Below are 24,344 nucleotides of genomic sequence, written 5' to 3' on the forward strand. Positions count from 1 at the left end.
GAGTCACGATGTTGGGCGGAATAGAATCAGATGAAGTGTCGGCGAGTTTGGCGCTCAAGAGCCGCCAATTCGTCGACACTTTCACCCTGTCGTTAGGACCTGTGTCTGAGGGACCGTTATGGGGGGCTAGTTCTAGGATCACAGGTCTGTGGTCTGAATCTAACTCGTGTACCACTCGCAGGGAACGCACGTTGAGACATACGTTCCTTACGAGTGCAATATCTAAGATATCGGGTCTGAAACTATCGTTCGTACGATGCTATAGTGCGTGGGTTCAGAAGGAACCAGAATGCTCATGTCAATTTCGTCAAGACGCTCTCGAGTACCGCACCTACCGTTGGTAGAGTTGCAGTTCCAGAGAGTGTTCTTGGCGTTAAGGTCTCCCGCCAGAAGGACGGACTCCCCATACTGAGGGTTACAAGTTCGTTGGAGTGAAGCTCCTTACTGGTGAGAGATAGGCCGAGATCAGAGTGATCGGCGGGTGTCCTGTCATAGAAAGCCTGCACACTGAAGCCTCAATGCTGCTCAGGCTTTCGGGGGTCGAGGTATGCAATGCAGGGACCTTTTGTAGTAAATGAGAGTGCCACCTTTAGGGCCATCGGTGCGATCGTTTCGCACGAAGATTGAAATTGGGGAGTTTGGGACTGCGTTGGGGAGGTTTGAGGAACGTTTCCTGGAGGAGGAAGACGTCCAATTTATGATCGCGAGCAAAGTCTGAGAGTTCGGCTCGTTGGCCGCGTATACCATTAAGGTTGAAAAAGCCCACTCTGAGGGAGCGAGGCTTGAGTCGCGATGGGTTATTTCCGTTTGGAGAAGCCATTACGGAGAAAATTGATTCAATTGTGACTTGCTAGATGCGCTGAAGCGCGATATAAATTTGGGCGAAAAGGACTGAGTCAGAGCGACCCAGTGCCTTCATTTTGGACGAGCAGTCGTCAGCGCGTGGAGTTCGATAATCTCTGGGGAAACCAGAGGAATGAAGAAGCTCCCGCGCCGCTAGACGCCGGAGTCGCCGCCACCTGGGGTTGATGGTGAGCCTTCGACTTGACTACCTTGGAAGAGGTAGCCTTGGAGGTCGAGGGCGTTGGGACGGGAGCGGGAACAGTGGCCGCCGCTGCTGGTGTTGTGGCCGGGGTGGCGGGAGATCCTCCGGGAGAACCACCGCCCTGGGCCTGGGGACGCGAGTCGGCACGTACCGTGGCGGGAAACCACGGGTTACGTGTCGGGGCTGGGGCCAAAACGAATTTTTCGGCCTGAGGGGCCTTGGCCTTAGGGGCCTGATTGGTCCTATAATTGGACTTGTATTTGGGTGCCCGTGGGCACCCCGGTAATGGCCGGATGGCCAGATTGCCGGCAGTTGGTGCACGAAGGCGGCTCCGTGCACTGGGACCTATCTTTCGGACGCGGGCACTCTGACGTGCCGTGCTCGCCGAGGCACTTGACGCACCTGGCGGGGAGGCGACAGCCACGCGAGTTGTGGCCATACTTCTGGCAGTTGTGACACTGCGCAACCTCGCTAGTCTTATGTGGGGTCTCGACGGTGAAGCCGCCAAGGCCCGAGATATCGCGAAGCTCGTAAAGAGCTTTTACGTCCGCGGGGGTAGCCAAGATGGCGAGGACCATCTCGTACTGAATGCCACGTCGTGACAAACGCGATTTACGGTGCATCCGGTGCACCTCTAGGGCTGCGATGCCCTTGGCCTGGAGGCCTTGTTGGACCTCGGCGGCCGACATTTGGAGGGGTATGCCACGGATGACGTACCTATAGCGGCGCTCGTCCGGGAGCGCAAAGGTGTAATAATGATAGCGTTTGCTATCTAGAAATTTGGTCAACTCGCGGTGATCGCTAATTGACCCGGGCTGGAGGGACAGCAGTTTTTGGCCACTGTTCCAGGCGGGCAGGATTTTAATGCCCCACTGGTGAGGGCATCAAAAAGGACTGAAGGGAGGCCCCTTCAGGAAGCTGAAGATTAACCTTCGGTGGCTTTTAGGCCCCTTAGGTTGGGTCGGTGGCGACGAATCCGTCGAGCTAGCGGGCGCGGGCTGGGAAGCCGCGGGTTTTTTATTTTGCGCAGAAGGCGCGGACGGCGCAGAAGGCGCTTGGGACGCAGGAGCGTCCGAGCCACGCTGCTTCTTCCTGCGCCCGTTCCTCACGGTCGTGAAGCCGTCGTCGTCGAGTTCCGACGACGCGGCCCTAGACCGCGATTCGCTGGGGTCAGGGGAAACAGGTCGCTTGGACGCGCAAGCGACGGGGACAGCGGAAAGCTGGGGTGCGCCTGGATCGGAATCCATGGCGAGGTCGGGATCGACGGCTCCGGCCGGGCTCCCGGGCGGACTAGGTCCGTCCGAGGACTCGGCCGACTCCGACGAGTCGGAGGAAGAGGATGACTCAGATGAGTCGGTAGAGGTCGCGGGTGACGCGGGTGAAGCGGGTGACTCCGGCGAGTCAGGCACCGCACGGGGGGCATTGGCAACCACTAGGGAGTGGACCAGAGAGCAGAACATTGGGTCGCTTTTAATGTATTCTGCGATGGTTGTCAGCAAGGCGTTTTTTGTCTTGCCGACCTCCACCGCGGGCTCGTCAGTGTCCATAGGCCTAGATTCAGCCATTGCGGGCGAATCCGGGCCTAGGGGCACTTAAAAAAGAATAGTGAAAGGGCCGCGAGTGGGTTCGGGACCCGGGTGCGTTCCGCCTGGGAAAGAACCCACAAGAAACCAGGCGGCTATCGCACAGAGAGCGAACGCGTCATTTTACGTGAAACGAACAAACGTCCCCGGGTGGGTGTGCCCGGGGTTGTGTGCGTGTGTGACCCTCCCGCCGGGTGTAGGCGAGGGGGATGTACTTAAAATAGATGTGCCCTAAGCTTGTATCCCTGTGCCAAACTTACTGTGCGACAGGGTTCCTCACAATCCGCGCGACGTAAACGGTATTGGACCTTTTGAGGGGTCCGCACACTCAACCGTCACACGGGATGGAGTGAAAGGAAAGGTAGGGTAGGGAAGGGAGATATGCGGGGGAAACTGTGGTGTGTCTCCACAGCTTCCTTGTCCGCACCCGTCCGGCTTCGCTTTAGCCCTGAGGGGCGCAGCGCGGGCGGGTCACCGCTAGCTCGGCTTGTTATCACCGTTAGGTTTACCACCGAGCTAACCCTGAAGGGGCAAAATTGTCGAGAAACAGACAAAAAAGGGTTGGACCCTGTCCTGAGAAGGACGCGGCCGGACCCAAACAAAGGACGCAGGTAACAACAGGGACAATGCCCTATTGTTCCCTTTGTCCGTGGCGTGCAGCGAGGTCGCTGCGGTCGTTCCGAGCAGGTACTCGGAAACGGGACAATGGTTTTACCGAGCAGGTACTCGGTAAAAGCCAAAGGGACCGCTCGAGTCGGGTGCTCAGATCGGAAATGAATGTGTTGTTGAAACTACGCATACAATCGCCCGACTTACATACTAGTTTAGGAGGCACTATAACGCACGGGTGTGCCTCCTACGCACTTTTCGGCCATTGGCCCGCCGTTTTTCCCTCGTTGGCGCGTCCGTCGCTCTGATTGGCCGTAGGGTTCTGGTGGGCGGGGCGTCGTTCCACGATGCGCCGGCGCCGGGTCCCTCGTCGAGCGCGTGCAGTGCGCCTCAGTCGCGCGGCGACCGCCGTCCCGCGACGTTGCTCCTCTGGATGCGGCGTTGACGGGTCGCTCGCTGAGCGTGCGGCGCGCGGGCTTCAGTCCCGCTGCGTCCGCCGTCCCGTAACGTCGCTCCTTAGGCAGCGTCGTCGACGGGCCTCAGTGTCACGGCGGCCGCGAAGTCGTCGTGTCGCTAACATGAATTATATATGAATAATTAGAAAAGCTATATTTTACTGCAGGGCGGGACGAGCAAACCATTCCTCTGATAGAAATAACACATAGTAACCGGACTCAGCGTCACGCCGGTCCGTAAAATGTATCAACACTCAAAACTAATTAAAAAATTACATTATTTGAATGTTTTAAATGATTTCTTGCTGGTGTTAGGATATACGACTACTGTACACAAGGCGTTAAAATCCGCCATAGTAGTCCACGTAAGTGTGTCGCGTTCCGGGTTCAGCCTGTGTATATCCTGTTCCAACAGGCCGGTATAATTGTGTCGACTGCCGAGGGGTCATTATCGTCAGTCGACATTATACTGAAGCCCACTTCACTTACCATCAAGTAAAGTGGGGCCACTTCGCCGTGCACTAATAAAAAAAACCTTGTGATTATAACACAGGTGTGATTATAATTAAAGTTGAGACAACTGCAGTATGTTCTGCAGTCTGCAATTACCTTAAGAATATAGTTTTAGAAAAATATTGCAATGGCAGAAGCATCTCTGTTTTTCCTAAAGAAAGAAGGTATTGAAATTGTCTATTTAGATGCTAACATATGGACGGATACAGACGCGGCAAAACTATTATTTGATTCGTGCCTCGTGTGGGATCACGTCCTATTTAGGTAGTATAATATAGTATTACTGAATCCTAGGACTCATGGTATCTAGGTCATTGATGTTGGGGACATATTATATACTATACATTTTCAAATTAAGTAAAGGCACTTATTACATATTTTGTAAATCATGTTGATGTCGCCGATTTACCTTGTGTTTATCTACGAAAAATAGCCCTAAATAATTTTAGGGCTGAGCACTATAATATTTTGTGATAATACCATGAGAAAGTAAAATCTTATATATACATATATACAACAATTAGATGTGATCGCGACTTCGTATGCGGAATAGTTTTGACGCATGTAGTAGTAGGAACATATGGGTACCGCGCGTGACGCTTATTTTTGTTGATGCAAAGGGCCTTTTTTCCTCTCACCCGGTTCTGAACTGAGGCGTTCGTTCCATTCCCGGATGTAACACTAATAAAACAGAGTATAATTGGGGGCAGAATTTGCCTCCAATTATACTCTTTTCTGTGACAACTGCATACAGATCCGTTTTTAGAGATATGCATCAACACACATCAATACTTTGTAAGCTATAAAATACCAGCACAGATTTATACTTTAATCATATTACTAATAAACTAGGCGATTGGCGACCTACTGCCGCTACCCGCTGATTTGCACCTGTATATACCACCACGAAAAACAAACAGAATATGCTGTTTTGTGTACTTTTACTCTTCTATCGTCATTTCTTAATTTTTATAACTTTACTTTCAATATACAGACACCTCGCATTCTAGTACTTTATTATATGTATAGATTACGGTTAGAAGATATTTTTGTCCACCAATGTTTGAACAAATTACTCAACCAAGAAAATTAAATATTTAACAATAAACCTTATATCACCAGATGGGCCATCTATCAGTGGTGATACCGCCGGACATAGCCGACGAGGATGGGTCAGAGGCAAGCACTCCTGAGGGAGGATCCGTGGAGATTCGCTGCACGGCTACAGGTGTACCACCACCTTCTATATCCTGGAAGAGGACCATGGGCCGAAACATCGTGTTCAGGGATGATAATGGAAAGGAGATTACAGGTGAGATTGATATACATACACTATGCTAAAGCCTAGTTTTAGTTATCATACGCCTATAATATTTATACGTATATGAAAACTTAAATAATGAATTTCTGATTATCGTAAAAAATGCTCCCTTCAGCTCTAAAAGTATTAACTTGACTTCTAAAAGAAACTAATTAAGCAGTAATTAGTTACAACACTTACTAATAGTGATGTTTATTGGTTGGGTGTATATAACCAAACTTATATCATTTAAACTTTTGCTGACTACGATGGTGATTTTATTTCATTTTATTTATTTATTTAATTACAAGCGTGACACTGACGAAGACAGAAAGCACAAGTAAAGATAAAAAAAAATATATTCTTAATTCGCAGCAGCAGGATACAGGCACTTATCCGTTTCTTAGCTACTTGCCTAATAATAATAAATATTAAACTGTAAATAGAGTTAAAAAGTTAAAATTTTAAAATTAAAGAAATTGGATGTTAACATTGCACGCCAGAGAATTGTATACTGTAATTAATTCATTTGTTTGGTCATTATTATTTGTCTAAGTTCTACTTAATAGAAATTTTATGAGTAGCCCTTTTAAGAGAGTATAAATGGCAAGGAATAAAACGTCACTTTTCCTTTGAATTTTATTCGGAATCGGTGAGATCCGACTAAGTGGTAAAAAAAGAAACAAGGCTAATTTTGCATTCAAAGCCCGCCCGAAGCGGGCGCAGGTGCTCCAGTGGTTAAAACATTTCAGTTTTATGGGATTTATTAAGATATTGCCCTGAGATATTGGAAACGAATCGATTTCGATATTAACGTGTGCCGAGACACGAATGACGGATGAATTATTTTTTTATGAGGTTGTTCTGTGTATATTTTAAGAAATGTACACATTTGCGTGTAAACATAATGAATAGTCTGGTTTATGCATAGTCATAGAGATATTTCATTTAATATAAAAGTGTTTATAAACACGCCAGATCAACGTTAAAATTTGAAAAAAGAAAAGATTATCACAAACGATTCTACGTAATAACCGAATTAATTTCCGCAAAAAATGCCGCTCAAAAAACTCAATTACAACTTAAACAAAATATTGTCGCAATCTGGGTTTCACTCAGGAAATTAAATGAACGGCTTAGCGAAGCGACAAAAGGTGTTATCTCTTATAGTTATAACGACCTAACCCTTTACCAACATCTAGGTGAAAAGACATGAGTAAAGCAATTATACCACTACCCGCTAACATGCGCTATGCTCTGCTCTTTGAATGCCGTGTATTCCCATGTTCTAATTTATACCTTAGCATAAAAGTATTAGGCGCAAAATGGCCGGGCCCCGGTGGCCTATTTAAAACCTTTATGGTGCGGTGTTTTACGAATTTGACCCGTTTTATTTAAGCCATTAAGCGTAAACAAAAGACTGTCGGTCCCCAGTAAAAGGAAGGTTGTTATAGTTAACAGAGTGGCGGAGCCCGGTCTAGCATTGTATTAATTGGACATGTTAAACACGCTTCACTAAATATGTAAGAATTGCCTTTTGGAGTGGGTCCACGTTTTCCTTTTTCTGTTGTTTCCATTACTTTTATTTGGGGAAAAAGTCAATGCGGCTTGGCTATAACCACTGATTGCTTTGCCAGAGTAACACAGCGTTTTAAACGTAATAGATTGAATGAAGTATTCTCGTGTGCCGGAAACTTCTTTTAACATTAGGTGATTGTGTTGGTATATTGAATCATAATAAATTTCGGAATATCCAAAATAAATTATATGAGTTGTGTATGAGTAAAATATAACGAGATTAGTGACAGGTATAAAGACAGCAGCCATATACAGCTATAAATCAATTCTGAACAAAACACGTTTACGCCAGATTACAGGGGAACCGAAAAACAGACGTAGTTTTACTGTCATACGTATTAATCTATTGTTTATTGTAGTGATTCACTACACGTGTCCTTAATGCTTCGACAATTATCCTAATTCAGGCGTTCTAACATCCTCCAGAGGTCGTAAACTAGGATAATGTAGGTCGAACGCCTTAAAAAGATAAATAGGTATCAAGTCTTTTCCTCATTTGTCTCCAGTCGCAAAACTGAACGCGTAATACGTATATAATTACTTAATTACGGGCGTATTTCGTAGCGAAGAGATGAAGTCAGCCTTAATTAACTCATTTATAATAAAACATTGCAAACGAATCAATAATTAACTTAACGGAGTATATTAAAACTGATTAAGATTGAACCTTTACACAAATTGTATTGATTGGAAATGCAATTGTGCTATCGATATATATTGATGAAATATTTTTTGTAACTAAGATACGGATTGTACAGTTTTGTTTTTTGATTGAATGAGCCGGCTCGACCGAGTTGCTGCCACTGTCTCTGGTCTCCAACAACTTGCATGAAATGAAAACTATTGCGTTATAATTAGCGTTGTTACCCGGGACCCAAAAAATCTCTTACGCCATCTTAATTTTTGTGTTTACTATATAAAGACCGACATTTGGCTCACCATTCCTCTGGCTATTTGGTTGCTATTAAGTTCCGATGATTGTCTCCCTCTGATTGTTTGCCTTTCTTTTCACATAAAAAACCTTATATTATTATATGTGCCAAATGATTTCCATTACTTTTATTACAATTGCCGCTGGATAAAACAAATATGTATTCGATTAAGTAGTACGCCATTATATTTTAAACTAGCTTTTGCTTGCAGCCGGCTTTTTCCAGGATAAAAGTCCCACTTAATATTTTACCGGGATAAAATGGAGCCTATATTTTAACTGAGACCTCTAGCTAGCTCGGTGAAAACAGCATTCAATTTCATACAGTCGTTTTTGCGTGATGCGTGTATAAACATAGAGACACAAAGTCAGACAGACAAGAATTAAAAAAACGATTGTTTTGGCTTCTTTTGCTCTAATAAATATCCCCATATTGTTTTTTCTTCAATATCTATAATACAGGCATTGGTCTGTAACAAATGCTCTGTTATTTATATAAAACCAATAATGTTATCATTATTCAAATTTAGCAATAAAAAATATTACTCACAATTAAAGTATTGAAAAAATTTATAAAGCTATTTTAGCAGTCTAATTAATTGGTTATACTATAAGGTCTTTGAAAACATTTATTAAAATCAATATAAAGTAATTGGCAAAATTCAATACAAGCATCGAGATAATTAATTTGAACCATAATTTATAATATCAAAGCGCGATTAAAGTCGTATTATAACTTCGCAACTAAGCAATTTTGTCAATTAAAACGTGTTTAGTGGCAGAAATTTTCGTTTGGCTACAAATGAAATCGGAAAACAATTAGTCTCTGAAATAATAGCGGGGCATTGCTGAATCAGACGTCTCGAGTAACAAGTTGGCAACGACATGTCGCAACCGAACTTTATAACCAGCTAATAAAATACAATTTCATACACGGTCAGGGTTGCTGCACGTCTGGATTTTGTGACACAAGAACAGATGTGTATGTTAGTGATAGGATTTTCGTTGGTTTTTGTCTTCTACCATTTTTCATTAGATCTCTATGTTATAGAATTTTTGAGGTTTAGTCTTAGTCTAGTTAGGATTCAAGTTTTTTAAAGTTATTTGTAAAAAGAATTGTGAACGAAATTTATTTTTAATGTTTCAACAATTTTATTTTGATAAGGCTTAGCGATAACTGGTCAGATCGATGGTCTTTGACGTAGACCTATGTTTAGCAGTGTATATCTTTTACCGGATGACGATGACGCAAACTTGGTACCTATATCACCAAGAATACTCTTCTAGTGTAGTATTAGACGATATGTTCTTAGTTAAATAGTAATCATACTGTCTTTAAAATGATCGTTACTTAAAACCGCGGTTTTCACGCACGTCCTGTCCGCGATGAAATATCCAATACCTGTGAAAATAAGGCTATTCTGCAGGACTTTTCAATTTCACACATGGTAACCCTATTCAATCCCGCGCCTGATATTATACGCATAACGTAGTGGCAGTATTTTATGTTTGCGCTCTACATTTAGAAGCGGGGGTCGTATATAAAGTAATAAATTATTGCCATTTAAATTTAATTTGACAAACGTTAGGTGATTACGCGCTTGATTCAAGTTTGTTTGTTGGAAATAATACGGGAATGGAGGTTTAAATTATTTTTAAATTACTGTTTATTTATTAAAATAATAGTTAACTAGACAATGGTGTAGAATGATTAGGGAAAACATCTTGAGGAAACATACATACCTAAGAATTCTTCATAATACTTTCAAATGTATGTGGTGCATTAGACCGGGATGGTGGATAAAGACTAAAATCCTCCAGGTAGAAGAGGAGTCCCGTGTCTAGCAATAACATATCATATATTTTGAATGCAGGGCTGGTGTCATTACTACTGCGTTTAACGTCAGTGGGTGCTTCCGTCTACAAGGGCTAGTCCGTCTTTTTGCAATTAACTGTATTTTAATCAAAGGACAGCTTCCATAGTCATATATGTAAAAAAGTAAAAATATCCTCTGTTTATCCATAAGGCTATCAAAGCTGGACTTCGAGTAGAACGCCATAATTGCAAAAAAAACGGATTTTCCCCCGCAGATGGAATAGGGCCCCTTGTTCTTACTTCAAACTTATAAATCTTCCTTTCTTATATAACTAAAGTAACACCAAGTTTGCCCACAGTGATGGAAAGCTATGCGGGCTCCACGTTGTCGCTGAAGGGGCTTCAGCGTACCGACATGGGCACGTACTTGTGCATAGCAGCTAACGGAGTGCCGCCCACCAAGAGCCGCCGGTATGAGGTCGCTGTGCATTGTAAGTTATAGTCACATTATATTATCTACTAGCTTTTGGTCGTTGCTCTGCTCGCGTGAAATGTTTTTTGGGATAACCGTTTTTTTTAAACTCGTTTGAAGAATGGCACGTCATAGCGCCAAGGAAATATCGTAGGAGACGTTAGTTGCGCCTGCGCAGGTGCGTGGTGAAAATTATCTCTGGAAACTGACAATTCTTGCAGTAGGCGTCTCTGGGTGAAATTAATTAACTTTATACAGGATCATTTTGACATTGTGTTAATAAATAAAATAATAATTTATTCTAACTATGCATGTAAAATAAAATGTGTAAATTTCGAATAAAACAAATATTCATGGATGATTTTTACAAAAGACGAATAATATGGTTATTTAGTAACGCAATGTAAAAATTACCCTGTATATTACATATATTTATATAAACTCCTTAGAAGAGTGTTCGGCTCTGGTAAAGTTAACGTTTAGACAGGGACAGTACCCCTTTAATATAAATTAAAGGGGCCATGTTATAATAAAAGTAGCTTACATGTTTAGTACCAACGCTTTGCAGGTAAGAAATAATATGAAAAGCCTTTTCCGCTGCAAAAGTCCCTAAAACAGTGTAAATTATAGCGCCACGTGTACGACCTAAGCGCCATCTACTTAAAAATCTAATTAAGCAACCCCTTTTTATCCCATGGGAGCAAATTACCGGGATAAAAATGTGCCTGTGAAATGTGAATCCAAAAATTTGGTATATGTGTACCAAATTTCATACAAATCCGTTCAGTTATTTCAGCGTTTACTTCTAACAAACATCCAAACACCCAACCTCGAAACATTTACAAATTCTTTCGCATTACAAATAGGATCACTCCTCAAGATTTCTCAGTCTTTTTATTAACCGACTACAAAAAAAAGGAGGAGGTTATCAATTTGACGTGAATATTTTATTTTTTTTTTTATTTTCATAGATTTAAATGGTCCCAATTGTTTATTGTTACGATCGGTCTGTTACATATAGATACATTTATTGCGCATACATATAAATAATGAAGGCCACGATGAAAGAATTCGAGGATTTTGATATCAAAATAAGCCTAAAGTGATTCGACCTTCTTGAGATGTAAGCCGATTATTTTTAGCAACAACAAGACTTATCTAATGTGTGTTTTTCTTATTGTACTGTTTCAGAGTACCTAAAAGTCTAGTATTATACGTAATTTTCCACAAATGCGCTAATTATTATGACTAATTCCATTAAACTTCTTATTAAACCATCAAAATCAAGTGCCTCCGTAACGGAATTTAGTAAAATTATTGGCTATGCGAGAAAATTAACTGTCGAACTTTATATCCTTAACAAAACAGGCTGACGTTAAGCTGTACGTTAATTTAGTACACTTAATTTGGAACAAGTTGGCTCATTACTTTCAAGTAATTAAGTTTCCATATTTGAAATTTTCGACCTATTTTTTTATATTTGTCAACGGTCGTAATTTAATTAGATGTCAAATTAATTATTTTATTAAACTTAATATCAATTTTGCGTAGCCATATTGGAAAATAAACCAATGACCGTGAATGTTTTGCTTGTTTGGACAGTTGAACCGATAATTCGAGTTGCAAGCCCTGTGGTGCTGCGAGCTACTGACATGCAAGTAACTCTGCAATGCTATGTGGAGGCCTCGCCAAAGTCTTTGAACACGTGGCAGCGGGGAAAGTCTCATGCCGGTAAGATTTATTTAGTTGTTTATTTCGGCTTATAATGATGACATCATTTGAGAACATGCATAACATGACGAACATGATAAACGAGAACATGGACATTTTTGGACATGTAATATTATGGCAACATTTTTCTTGTTGGTATATAAGCGGTGATCTAGCAATGTCCGTTAAAGTTTCTGATTTCTTTAGGTGGGAAATTGTTGAACAGCTCCAAGTACATCATATCAGAGGAGGTACTGAGCGAGTACGCGATGCGTATGAATCTGACCATAACGCGACTGAAGAAGAATGACTTCGGAGAATACGTGTGTTCTGCGGTCAATGGCTACGGGAAGGTCGAAGGGAGCATACTTCTTAAAGGTAAGGTGTTATCTTCTTAATAACTCGATATAGGTAACTTGAAACATTAAGAAAATGCAATTAATTCTTATTAAAATGTCAATGATTTATTTGTGCAAAATTATTATGAAAATATTAAGCTTTCATCTATTTAAATTGGACTCGTAATTTCGGGGTTGACTGACTTATACGGATAACAGGATAGCTACTTCCTCTATTCATTTGACGTTATAACTTTTCACCATGTATGAAGAAAATTTTTGTGAAATCATATAAGAAGCTGTTATACTATTAACATATTGTTTTTCATATTACAAGTAGGTATATTATGTTATACTTCGGTAATTGATAAAGAAATTAACCTCCTCAACAGAGACGCCGCAGAAGACCACCACAACTACGACCCCAACAACCACCACCACGACGACCACCACTCCGCCGCCAACAACCACGAGCGTCACCACGCGGCCGCCCAAACGGCACTACAAGAAGCAACACGAGCGAGGCAATCAGAACACACTCGACGCCGACCTGCGGCAAGCGGAGCTCAACAATGCGCTCAATTTTTATAACGTAAACGCTTACGGTCAAACCAATAACACGCATAACGAATACGCTCAGCGGACCGAGTGGCAAAAACTACGGCCCACCGGTCCTTCCCGCCAATTCATATACAACAAAGGGGCGAAATTCAACGCTCTCGCTGCAATCACGTTTGTATTTACAAAACTCACGTTCGACATCTTTGTATAGATATATATTTCGACTTATTTTTAATATAGTGATAAAAACATGGCTGTTAATTATTTTATAAGATATTGTGGAGGTTGTTGTATGTTAGCGGGTCTCGATGTTGACATTGTTCTAATGGCGTTTGAATGGATAAGCCTTACGATGTAAATCAAGACAATAAGTATGATAGGACGACTCAACGTTAGAGTAAGTTGTGAGATTGTCCTATGAATAATATTTTATTTATTTGTAAATTATTTCGGAAATATCATTAATATCATATCAATCATTATCAAATTATTCGGCTAGAATTTGTATAAATAACAAATGTAACAAATTATTGTTGTCGGAAAATTAGTAAATTGAGCGAGCATGTAGACTTTTGTATGTAGTCTGAAAACGTTTGAACTAGACAATAAAATATTTGCAGATAACTTATATTATTGCAAAAGCGAATGTTAATAAATTTACCGAGAATTAATAACTAGCCATTAGAAGTATAAATTTACGTGACAATACTAATGTAAGGACAATAGAGTAGTAATAAGATAGCGACCAACATATAAAAAGAACAATAAATAATTTTAATAATATCGGAGATGGCTAAAATGGCCATAATGAGAAGGCACGATGATAGTGTGGTAACAACGAAATCTGTGTCAATAGGACTTTCATTATCTATGATATTTAATGAGCTATCCATGCATGCTTGTTCTTAATTATTTCACCATTTTCATAGCCACACTAATCTCGTCAATGTCATTATTGCATGCAATGCAAACTAAAATGAACTATAGACAATATTTATACAATAAAGTACTTTACGATTTTGTAATTTTTAATCAATAATTGCTTTATCGAAAACTGTATTAGAATATAAAAATATATTGGTAACAATAAATTTATGTCTTCCGGATAGTATATTAAAATAATGTATTCGGCTCACTCAAATTTATAAGTTAAAAGTAGATGAGGTTCCTTTTGGACTTCGTAAAATGTAGTCTTATGTAAGTAACGAGAAAGAATTTATTGTAGTTTTAGCGCCTCATATATAAAATGAATTTTGATAAGAAACGAAAACTGCAGTAAATATTGTGTTATTGATTCAAAAAAGAGATTCCATTTATTTCAATTCGATAATATATTAAGTCCACTTTATTCTAATAAAAATATTAATTGTTCTTTTATTGATGTATGATCAGGAGTGGACTGATTAAAAAGATTAATTTAAAATATTTTTGCGCTGTTTTCATTTAAAAATATACAAATATCTCATTTTCGAATCTTTAAATTAGTATTATAAATATGTAAATATGTATTTTCATTATTGTTTTATTACTCACTATATAGAGAAATGTTTTGTATACTTTTTCTTGTAATTGTACCGATGAACAAATTACTCTTGAATAGGTAAAATATAGTTAACTGTTTCGTGCATTTGTGACTTAAAACATAAGAATATTCTAACAGCGTAGCATTTACGTAATGCTATCAAGAAGTATGCATTCATATTTATTTATAAACCATACAATTTTGTGTTAGAAGTTATTATGTTCGAAGTAGAAATTATAACACTAACTTATTTGTAATAAAGTACAACTAAAGACTTTTATCAGTACTAAACTAATGATTCAAACATGTATTACTTTTCCTCGAGCAGATCAAACGTTGCTGAAACCATTAATGCTATCAGATGTTTTCGACAAAATCAGCAATCGCTTTTCGTATTAAAAGTCATGTTTTGCACTCGATATTAAAGCTTTTCCGATACCTATCGTGAATATAAATCAGTTGAAATGACAACGCGGGTACGAAGTCCCCCGTATTTTTTTCATATGTGACAATATATTTAGAACTCGATAACCATAATCGTCTCTGTTATTTTATGATAATTTTGTAATTATGACAATAAATAATGACAATCCTTGTATTTGTAAATAAATGGATTCATGTTGTACCCATAAAAGTACGAATATTTATCAATGTTAACCTTAAGATGTTGATATCATTTTATGACATTTTAAAATAAAAAAATGTATCCAATATGGCTACGTTTATTAAATTTACCATCCCTTATGTAATAATCCAAAAAATCGTGAAATCTTAGGGAAATATATCAACTTCACACATTTATAAGCCTTGAAAGCTGTCCAAATATAACACAAATTTATAAAAACTAATATGTGATTTAACATAGATTTGCTCCATATCGATGGGGCATCTTTCTCTATACGGTGTTCACTACATGCGTAATGAGTTACGTAGTTCGGGTAAGTAAAAAAGATTTCTTATTAACACCGTGTCGTTTACAAGAGTAGCACTCCTCCAAGCTGCAGCATGTGAAAGAACATAACAGAACTTTACGTCATTGAAATTAAACAACTTTTCGGATTCTATCGCGGTTTTTTATATTTTAGTTTTCTCCCGACGTTTCGAAGACTTTACAGCCTTCATGGTCACGGGGGGGAGGGGGGGGGGGCATGGACATTCGCGTAAACATAACAAATCATTATGAGAACTTTACGTCAGTAAAATACTATACCGCTATATTATAAGGTAGTGTGATCGAAGATAGCCCGGTTCCTACCATGGCCCATTGTCAATGTTTTTATTACTTTTAGAATATGCAATGATATGTTGTAATTCAATCGGTGGATTTAATAAATATTTTTTTATGAAATGATTTAATGAAGATTTTATACTTAATTCGGTTTCCACTGGTTCCGATACTTTTTATACTATTGAAATAAGTACTGATTCAATGGTTTCTTATGCTCACGCCAATATTAAAAGACATAGAAATAAAACTAGTTTACAGTTTTTTGTTCTATTTTATTCCCGACGATTCCCAACGTAGTAAAATACTTAAGAGGTTAAGATATATGTATCCTGTTAAGATATATCTATTTCCGCAATCGTCGGATGCCTTTCCGGATGAACAGTTAAGTATATAAATTTCTAGACTTTGCTCGTGGCTTCGCCAACGTTTAATTTTTCGAGGATTGAGGTCCCTCTATGTATATTCCGGAGATAAAAAGTAACTTACGACCTTCCCAGGGTTTCAAACTATCTCCTTACCAAATTTCATCGAAATCCGTTCGGTAGTTTTTGATTTCATCGCGTTAGGACAGGCAGACGCGGCGTGGGATTTTGTTTTATAATTTGTTATATAAAGTATAAACAAAATAATAATTATATAACTTATGCTACATTTGCTTCTGATCTCTTGTCTAAAATTTAGTTTGCGAGTATATTTACGTACTTGAGACTATCTTCACTTCAATCTCAAGAACTTAATAGAATCTTTAGACGCGGAAAATAATTCACAGAATCTTTGATTTCTAAGAATATCTAATAAAGCATCATGATAAACTGCTTCAAAATTGTAGAGTACTAAAATAGATAATACCTAATTTCATAACATTATTAAGATTTTATAACAATTTGTAACTGATGTAAAAAAAAATTGCAAAAATTAGAGAATTACTTATACTTGTGCTCCTGTTCTGACTCCTACAAATAATATACATTTCAATACAATTCATAATGAACATCATAGAAATTAACGAATCGAAAAAGTTTCTTATTTCAGTTTAAAATTTCTCAATTCATAAATAATTCCAAATTGAGTTGTATGTTCATTTTAATTTCATTATCATCTCATAATTTTGCTAAAGTAATTTTAATTATTTCTTATCGTAGGCTGGGATTACTTTAAACGACAATATTCTAAATCATATTCTCTTTAATTTTAGAGTAATTAATGCCTCTATCGGAGTAAATTTATGTATTGAGTTAATAATTTAGTAATGGAATAAGTCATTGGTTGAACTTTAAAAGTCTGTCTTGTTTGGGGTGTGATAACAAGTAATTTGATTTATAGTTTGATGGTAAATTGAAAATAGTTTATAATTACTGCAGTGATGCAGTATTCCTATCATTAAGTAAAAAAATATAAAATCTAACTTAAAGTGGTCAAGAAAGTATTAATTAAAAGTTTAAAGCATCATCTAATAAGAATCAGACTATGTTTTACAAAACAATTCAACGCTTTCTTGTAAACAAAAGAAATCATCTTAGTTAAGAGAAGAATAACAAAATCATCAAAGATATTAAAACAAGCAATTGTAAACTCTATCTTCATTAATTCGTATAACTCAATAACGTTCGTTGTCATTCAACACATTATAAACGCGGGCTGCAAGTCGCTTCTGTAACAAGTTCAGCAGATTTATTTGAAAGTAATTTTCAGTGAGCATCTGCTACTGCGGTATGAGATATTCAACTGATCAATATTCCGGAAGTCGCTTCGAAGAACTGTGAAATATGTCAGTCTCTCACTCAATCCAGCTGCAAGTTATTTGTGAGTCAAATGTGATTACATATTGTGTGCACTTAATAATATGTTTATGAAGAATTTATAAACTTATGTGCTTAGGTAATTATTGACGTCTTTTGAATTCGTATACAGGGTCATTTTGACATTGCGTTACTTATTTAAGTCACGTGTTCTTTTTATCTCAGCTGACATTGCTTCAAAAATTAACCATAAATAATAAATATTTTCGTCAAATACAGGTTTTTGTGATATTTTTTATCATTTTGTAGTTAAGCGCAAATAGTGTTAGTGAGTACCTATATACTCACACTTTGCTGCTGCGACAATTTATCTTGGTGTAGAAGAAGTGGCATTAGGGCGTGTAAAATTAAAATGACTGTTAATTGATATTTATCTTGTTGGAAACTTCCACTTTTTTTATTTACATATACAGTTTGAGAAACTTATTGTAAAGTATTGTTTTGAAGAAGATAAAACTGGTTTCATTTAGAAACGCAATTTCTTAAACAACGCAGAGTAAGTTAAAACGACATATTGTTATAATCTAGGAGAATTCATAGTTGAAGTTTTGTTAGTTATAGCGCCTTTACCATTCGAAATTCGATTGTAAATAAACAAAACAAATAATACAAAGTAAATCTACAAATGGCGGTCTTACCGTTATCGGCAATAACTCCCAGACAACCTTCGGTTGGACGGATTGCCATAAAATCAAAAAGCAGGCAAAAAGGCAGTTATTTCTCTAAGTATTCCAAACAATACAGCGTAACTGAAAGGAAGGCATTTATATGTTTTTCATTTGCCGTTTTAGGAATTCAAAAAGCAATTCTATTAAAAACAAGTGACCAATATTAGTCTAACCAATATTTTAATGTAGTTGAGTTATTAGAATCAAATTACATCTATTATAAGTTATGAAATTCGTACACTTTAAATGTTTTTTATTCAAACAAACAATGAATTCTCGCAATGTTCAGTACGTTTGGGCCATTTTGAGTACCTTCCTACAAGTATATCGATGCTTATCGCATGTCCATGTGTTCACCTTTATCAAAAAGGCACGACACTGAGCTGCTTCTGTTTGTTATTTGGCTTAATTATGAACTCTTTTTATCATACCAAAAAATCCATTCTAAAATATACATGTATCATTTTAAATCATATTTCCACATCGATATATATGTACTGCGTACTAGATCTGGCGTTCCGTACACTCATTGTGTTCGACTCGACTATACTGCAATCCGTACACTTGACATCAGTATGATTTCAATATTAACAGCGTGGGGCTATGTATGTACGGAGTGACGCTCATAATATAAGAACTGGAGTCTAAGTGTAAAACTGGATGTGAATAAAAAATATTACTCAAATAAGTATAATAAATTTGTTGTTAAGTGAATAAATAGGTTATAACAGTCACGTTTTGGTTGTCATTTTAGTTTAGATTTTGAACAAATAGTTTATATGGACGTTTGTGTCTAGAATATACATCAATGTATTTCCAAGATTATTTGTAGGAACAATTGGATTTGTAAGTACTAGCACGATTCGTACACAACGATTGTTGATTAACCTTATCCAAGTCATCGAAGTTTGCGCAACTTCCCCTGTCACGTGAGACCATAAAATATAGTTTACAACCGAATAATAATACTATGAACATTCACTAACCGCGCAGGGATTGCGCCGAGGCTTATCAAATTATCTTTTGACATGGTTTCCGTCGGCCCCTAAGCGTATACCATGTGTAATAGTTACCAAGACACCACAATTCATATGAAAATTTATGGTTGTCTCTATTAATTAAAGGTCGTGACTTGAAGCCAGAGTTTCTTCAATAATTATATCCCTTCAAATACCGCGTTAAGTTTCGGATGTTTTCCTGGTGGTTAATTTTGATTATTATGGATTTGGTAATAAGGTTTTGAAATTTGTAGACTTGAGTTCCATTCCTCAGGACGGGTTATAATTGGTTATTATTTTTTGTGATATATGCGTGATTTGGGATAAGAATTTTTCAATGTAGTAACTGTAGAGAGGGTAGTACTATTTAGAATAATCTATCTATTTGAGAATACAGGCATGATCTTTTGTTATCTTATTTTCTTGTGTTGTTTTTTGCCTCTTAATTATTGGTGAATTTTAAACTCTAATCAGATCTCTTCTTTGTATATCCCTAGTCAAGTAATCGCTGGATGTCGCCTCGGTTCTGTTTTTCTGTTTTCGATTTATTTATTTTTTATTTGTTTACACACTTTTTTTTCTTTTTCGGCAGTTTGCCTAAAGACGGACAAAATTCCGAAAGCATTTTATAACAATCAATCTTTGAATGATACAGAGATAAAACAATATAGGAAAATTAGGTATATTATGATACAGTGTCTTCAAAATGATATAATTAATTTGACTTCGTTAGTGTAACATTTTCATATTTCATCTATAACTTTTTAGGTACCTATTTAGTATTTACTCAATTGTATACGTTTAAATTTGTATAACTATAAATAAACTCATTACGCGTATTAAAGAATTAATTGATTGACTGTTAACAAAGTTTACCCTCATACAAAGCTAATCTAAGTAATATTTAATTAAATACGGATCAACTAACCCATACACAAGGCTTCCTTACGTAATAGGATTAAAATTTATCATATTTTCATTACGGTTTATTACCGTGATTTATTATATTCTAGCGGGATTCCTCACATGATATGCTGACCGACATGCTTTGAAAAGCATTTTATTCATGTCCTAATTAAAACCACGATAATTGCACACATTAACATTCCATCTCGCATTTTAACGTTTATTTTATATAATTAAATTCACATTGCAGCTACGCAATTAACGTCAGTATGAAGCTCATTTAAAATTATGATATAAAAACTATAAGTATGCGAAACAAGTACATCATAGGCAGAGGTCGTGACCGCAGAGATGAAATATAACGCACTTTACCGTGCTTCGGAATATTGCTCTCTCTTGCAATATGAAAATTTATTGCAATGGATGTACGCAATACACGTATAGGTTTGCGTAGAAAAACCTGTTACTAATAAATTATCATCTTTATCACGAAAGAAATAAAGTCTAGTTTATGTTTCTGGAATGATGTTCGGTGGAAAGTTTGATTAACTAGATAAATTGAAAGAAATCTTTACATATTATAAAAAACAAAGTCCCCTTTTCTGTCTGTCTGTAAGTTATCGATTTTCTCAAAATGTACTAAGTGGATATTTATTCAGTTTGGTAGAGAGATAGTCTAAGACGCTGGGAAGTTTATATTGTTTAGGTTTTTTTCCCGAGAAAATATATAGCGGGACTTTATCTCAGAAGTCTCCTTCGCACTAGCGAAGTCGCGAGCAAAAGGTAGTAATAATATAAGATTCATTACCCACAATAGCTGTATAAAATAAAATATTTATAAATTGTTCTGTAGATAATTAAGTAATAAATGCAATTGCCAATCAAACATACTCCTGTACCAAAGCTCGCGAACATTTAAATATTTATCAGCCATTCAATTTCATTAACGGAATAAAGTATTGCTTAATAATAGAACAAAGTACGAATAAGCCCCATTGAAACAGACAATTAAAATAAACGTGAATCAAATAACATTTACAATAAATTACAATAATGTGTTGTTAAAGGATAATCATCGATTATTTTTTATAGGTATATTATGTTTGTGGAAAGCGATGATTTTTACCATGAGCTGGTCATCTTGCTTGTTTGTCCAACCGGACAAGGGCGAGTTGGACTCGCGCACTAAAGAGTTTCGTACAATCTTGTAGGTAGGGTATCTAAGTATATAAGTTCATACATGATAAACTTGTGCCGTTCGATCAATAGACACCGTTATCGCACTAACTGCAAATAATAAGTTTGTAGATGTAAATTATATATTTTTTGTTAATATACATACGATTTGAAGATTTTTTTCTTTACAGATGTTGTAAGATATTGCTTCTTGCCAAACTTCACCATTCTAGTTCAACGGGACTTAGCCTACAGGTTTTGATTTCTGTGTGAAATCGCAAACATGCGACATTTAAAGTCATCTTTTGATCGCGTTGACTTACGAGTTTGAGTTTTCACAGCTGAAAGATACGGTAAACTCAAATATTTCATATAAACTTCAACTTGAAACTTCTACTCTTTCCTGAAAAAAGGATCCTAACAGACTGACGGACAACAAAGTGCTCTTATAAGTGTTCCTTTTTGAGGTACGAAACACTAAAAAATATAAAAACTAATTCGCGTAGTATGAGCAAAGTAAACAGATAATTTACCTTTCTAGAAACTATTAATTCTGTCCTCCTAACTAATAAAACCATAGTTACGTAAAATATAGTATGCTTATATATCTGAAATCACTGTAAAATGCACCTTATGAACGTTGTATATTTCCGAATTCGAAATAGTATTTTGTCAGTTAGCTAAACCTGGAAGTCCGTAACCACCTGAGAGTTCACGTCATATTTACACACAGTACGCGACAACATCTTAGTACAAACTTGTCTCTTACTTGTGTATACCAGTCTAACAAAATGTAATTCTAAGCGGAATTTCAAAATCCAATTTTGTAGAATTTTCCGTTCCTCTAATCCTAATTGAGTAGATTCGGCTTGAAGGACCAATTATAAGGGTACTTAAGTTGTTCATGCAGAAGTATTTACTTTAAAAATCTTTCATATCGTAGACACGTAATATTTTTTGGTATGAAGACAGTATATCACGAGTTAAACTGGAAATATTCAGGATTCGATCTTTAGGAAGAGCAACCAAAAAAATAATATTGCGCAAACTAAGTTCCCTGTTAAAATATAGGTCCGATATACCGATGCAACACTATGTCATTGTAATGAAACAGAAATAAGCTAGCGCGTGTAATGATCACAGGGTTGTTTCATAACTTAGGTAGCTAGTGAAATGCTGGTAGGTTAGCTAGGCTAGGGCTCATGTCCTCACCGATGAATATCGCGTTATCCTTTTATTATCCCCGACCTGCCAACCCGAGCTGGTTACTTTGTTTTACCTTATGCCTGGTATTCCTTATCAATTTTATCCCTCATTTAAAATGTCCGTAGTTATATAAGTGATCTTAAATGTTATAAATAATAATTATTATTCGTATAAATTGTTTTGATTTATCATAAGTGCAACTTTGTTCGCCTACGTGATAATAAAAGTTTTTTATTTTATTTATGTTATTTTAGTAGCAGGCGTTTGCTTATGTGTGGTTTTATTTCTCTGAAAAGTTAACTATTCCTTAATTTATTTGACGTTATTTCTTAAAGCATTACCTACTAATGTAACAATGGCTTTCATTCAAAATGCTTCAGCTGACATTGCGGAGGTCAGACGTCTGATCACACTTGGTGCTAAACATTTACTGATTATTATTTAAATTATCAAATCTAGGGCTGTGCTTACATTATTTAATTTACAATGGCACAAAATAAATATGGATTATACGAATAAGAGGTTTCTTTGTTATACATGGCTACACTTTATCTCACTTACGGCTGTCAAAAATAGTTTGGATTCAGTGTTCTAGATTTTATATAGTACCATTATTATGAAAATGGATGTAACAAGATTTAAAACACTTTATAACACCGACTTTATTAGGGTGAATAATGATCTTGTTATTACTATAGACAAATATATAAAAATCAATGCAAGACGAGAAAAATTTGCCTCCATTTTCAAAAACATAACATTACGGCACAAAATGGCACGTGTGCTGCAATAAAACTAAAATGTTATTGTGTCATGAATACAATGATAGGACTTTAGAGAAAATCAGATCGGGTGGCAGTAATACAGAGCGCTAGATAATGTTTCCTCCGGGGAGGTATCCCTCGGTCCAGATAAGGCGCTGGCCGCGACCTCGGATTTGTCTTTCACACCGCCACCGTGTGTAATATTACGGGCAAGTTGTTCAACCTTTATCTAAAGCCGTGTTCATTTACACGTAACAATGTTAAATAAATGTTGCCGAGTTAATTTCAAATATTTTATTAAATCAGGTCATTGTGGGCGTCGTTTTTACATTCGAATGTCGTTTTATTGCGAGAACATTTCATAAAACGTCGAGTGGCCGCGTCTTATTCTCACAATGTAATATTATGTTATGATAATATAGCGAGTTGGTAACATGAATCACTAGGCTCTTTCCAGGCGAGTCTTTGTATTCAGTTTGGCGGATGACGATAACCTTAATGTAAGCGCCGTCACGGCTGGTGGTCCGAAGAAGGATCGCTTTTGTCGTGGTCCCTTCCGCACGCCCCATTCTTTTCTCTTTATACCGTTTCTCACTTGAGTAATTCGAGGACAATAAACATTTATTGTGCCCGTTTATTTGACAGACGATGAAGAAATATCGAATGAGTGAGTTCGTTATATTCGGCCGGCGGGCATCTTCCACAGTTGTTTAATGAGCGTTTGTGCGACAAAGGCCCGTGACGTTTCCAAGGATCGAGGGGTTTCCTCAAAAACGTAAGGAATAAGTAAATGATCCGGTCACCTTAAAACCCGAACGTGAATTTGCGAAATGTCTAAAAAGGCCGGCAAGTCCCGCGGGGCGCGCCCGCCTCCGACTACAGTCATCCGCATTCGTTTTTGTGAGACTCCTTTTTTAGCGCCAGCGGGTTTCATCCGAATTTGTTTGAATAATTCTTTATCAGTTTCATATTATCTTATTTTGAAATTGGCAATACAAATCTTATCTAAATTATTATTTACTTGTAGAATGTTCGGCACGTAGTTGTGTTATTGTGTTGCTAGCTCGTAAAAGTGTGTTAAATCAGCACGAAATCACATTACTTTGAGTAGTGAAATGTTAACAAAAGAACAATTTACTATTGTAGTAATTCGCTCCATCTAATCA

The 24,344-nt window shown here is 37.4% G+C and overlaps 1 protein-coding gene across 1 annotated transcript in view; it reads left to right on the forward strand.

Moving 5' to 3' along the window:
* The window catches only part of LOC115445252 (lachesin), a 46,387-nt gene extending 32,725 nt beyond the window's left edge, over positions 1 to 13,662 (forward strand). The window contains exons 4-8 of the mRNA XM_030171469.2: positions 5,328 to 5,517; positions 10,190 to 10,321; positions 11,905 to 12,033; positions 12,220 to 12,390; positions 12,743 to 13,662. Of these exons, the coding sequence (XP_030027329.1) occupies positions 5,328 to 5,517; positions 10,190 to 10,321; positions 11,905 to 12,033; positions 12,220 to 12,390; positions 12,743 to 13,122 (1,002 nt within the window). The 3' untranslated portion in view covers positions 13,123 to 13,662. The remainder of the gene's footprint in view (positions 1 to 5,327; positions 5,518 to 10,189; positions 10,322 to 11,904; positions 12,034 to 12,219; positions 12,391 to 12,742) is intronic.
* Positions 13,663 to 24,344: the final 10,682 nt, after the last annotated feature.

Source organism: Manduca sexta, chromosome 21 (genome assembly GCF_014839805.1).
Source record: "Manduca sexta isolate Smith_Timp_Sample1 chromosome 21, JHU_Msex_v1.0, whole genome shotgun sequence".
In the NCBI taxonomy this organism is placed as follows: domain Eukaryota; kingdom Metazoa; phylum Arthropoda; class Insecta; order Lepidoptera; family Sphingidae; genus Manduca; species Manduca sexta.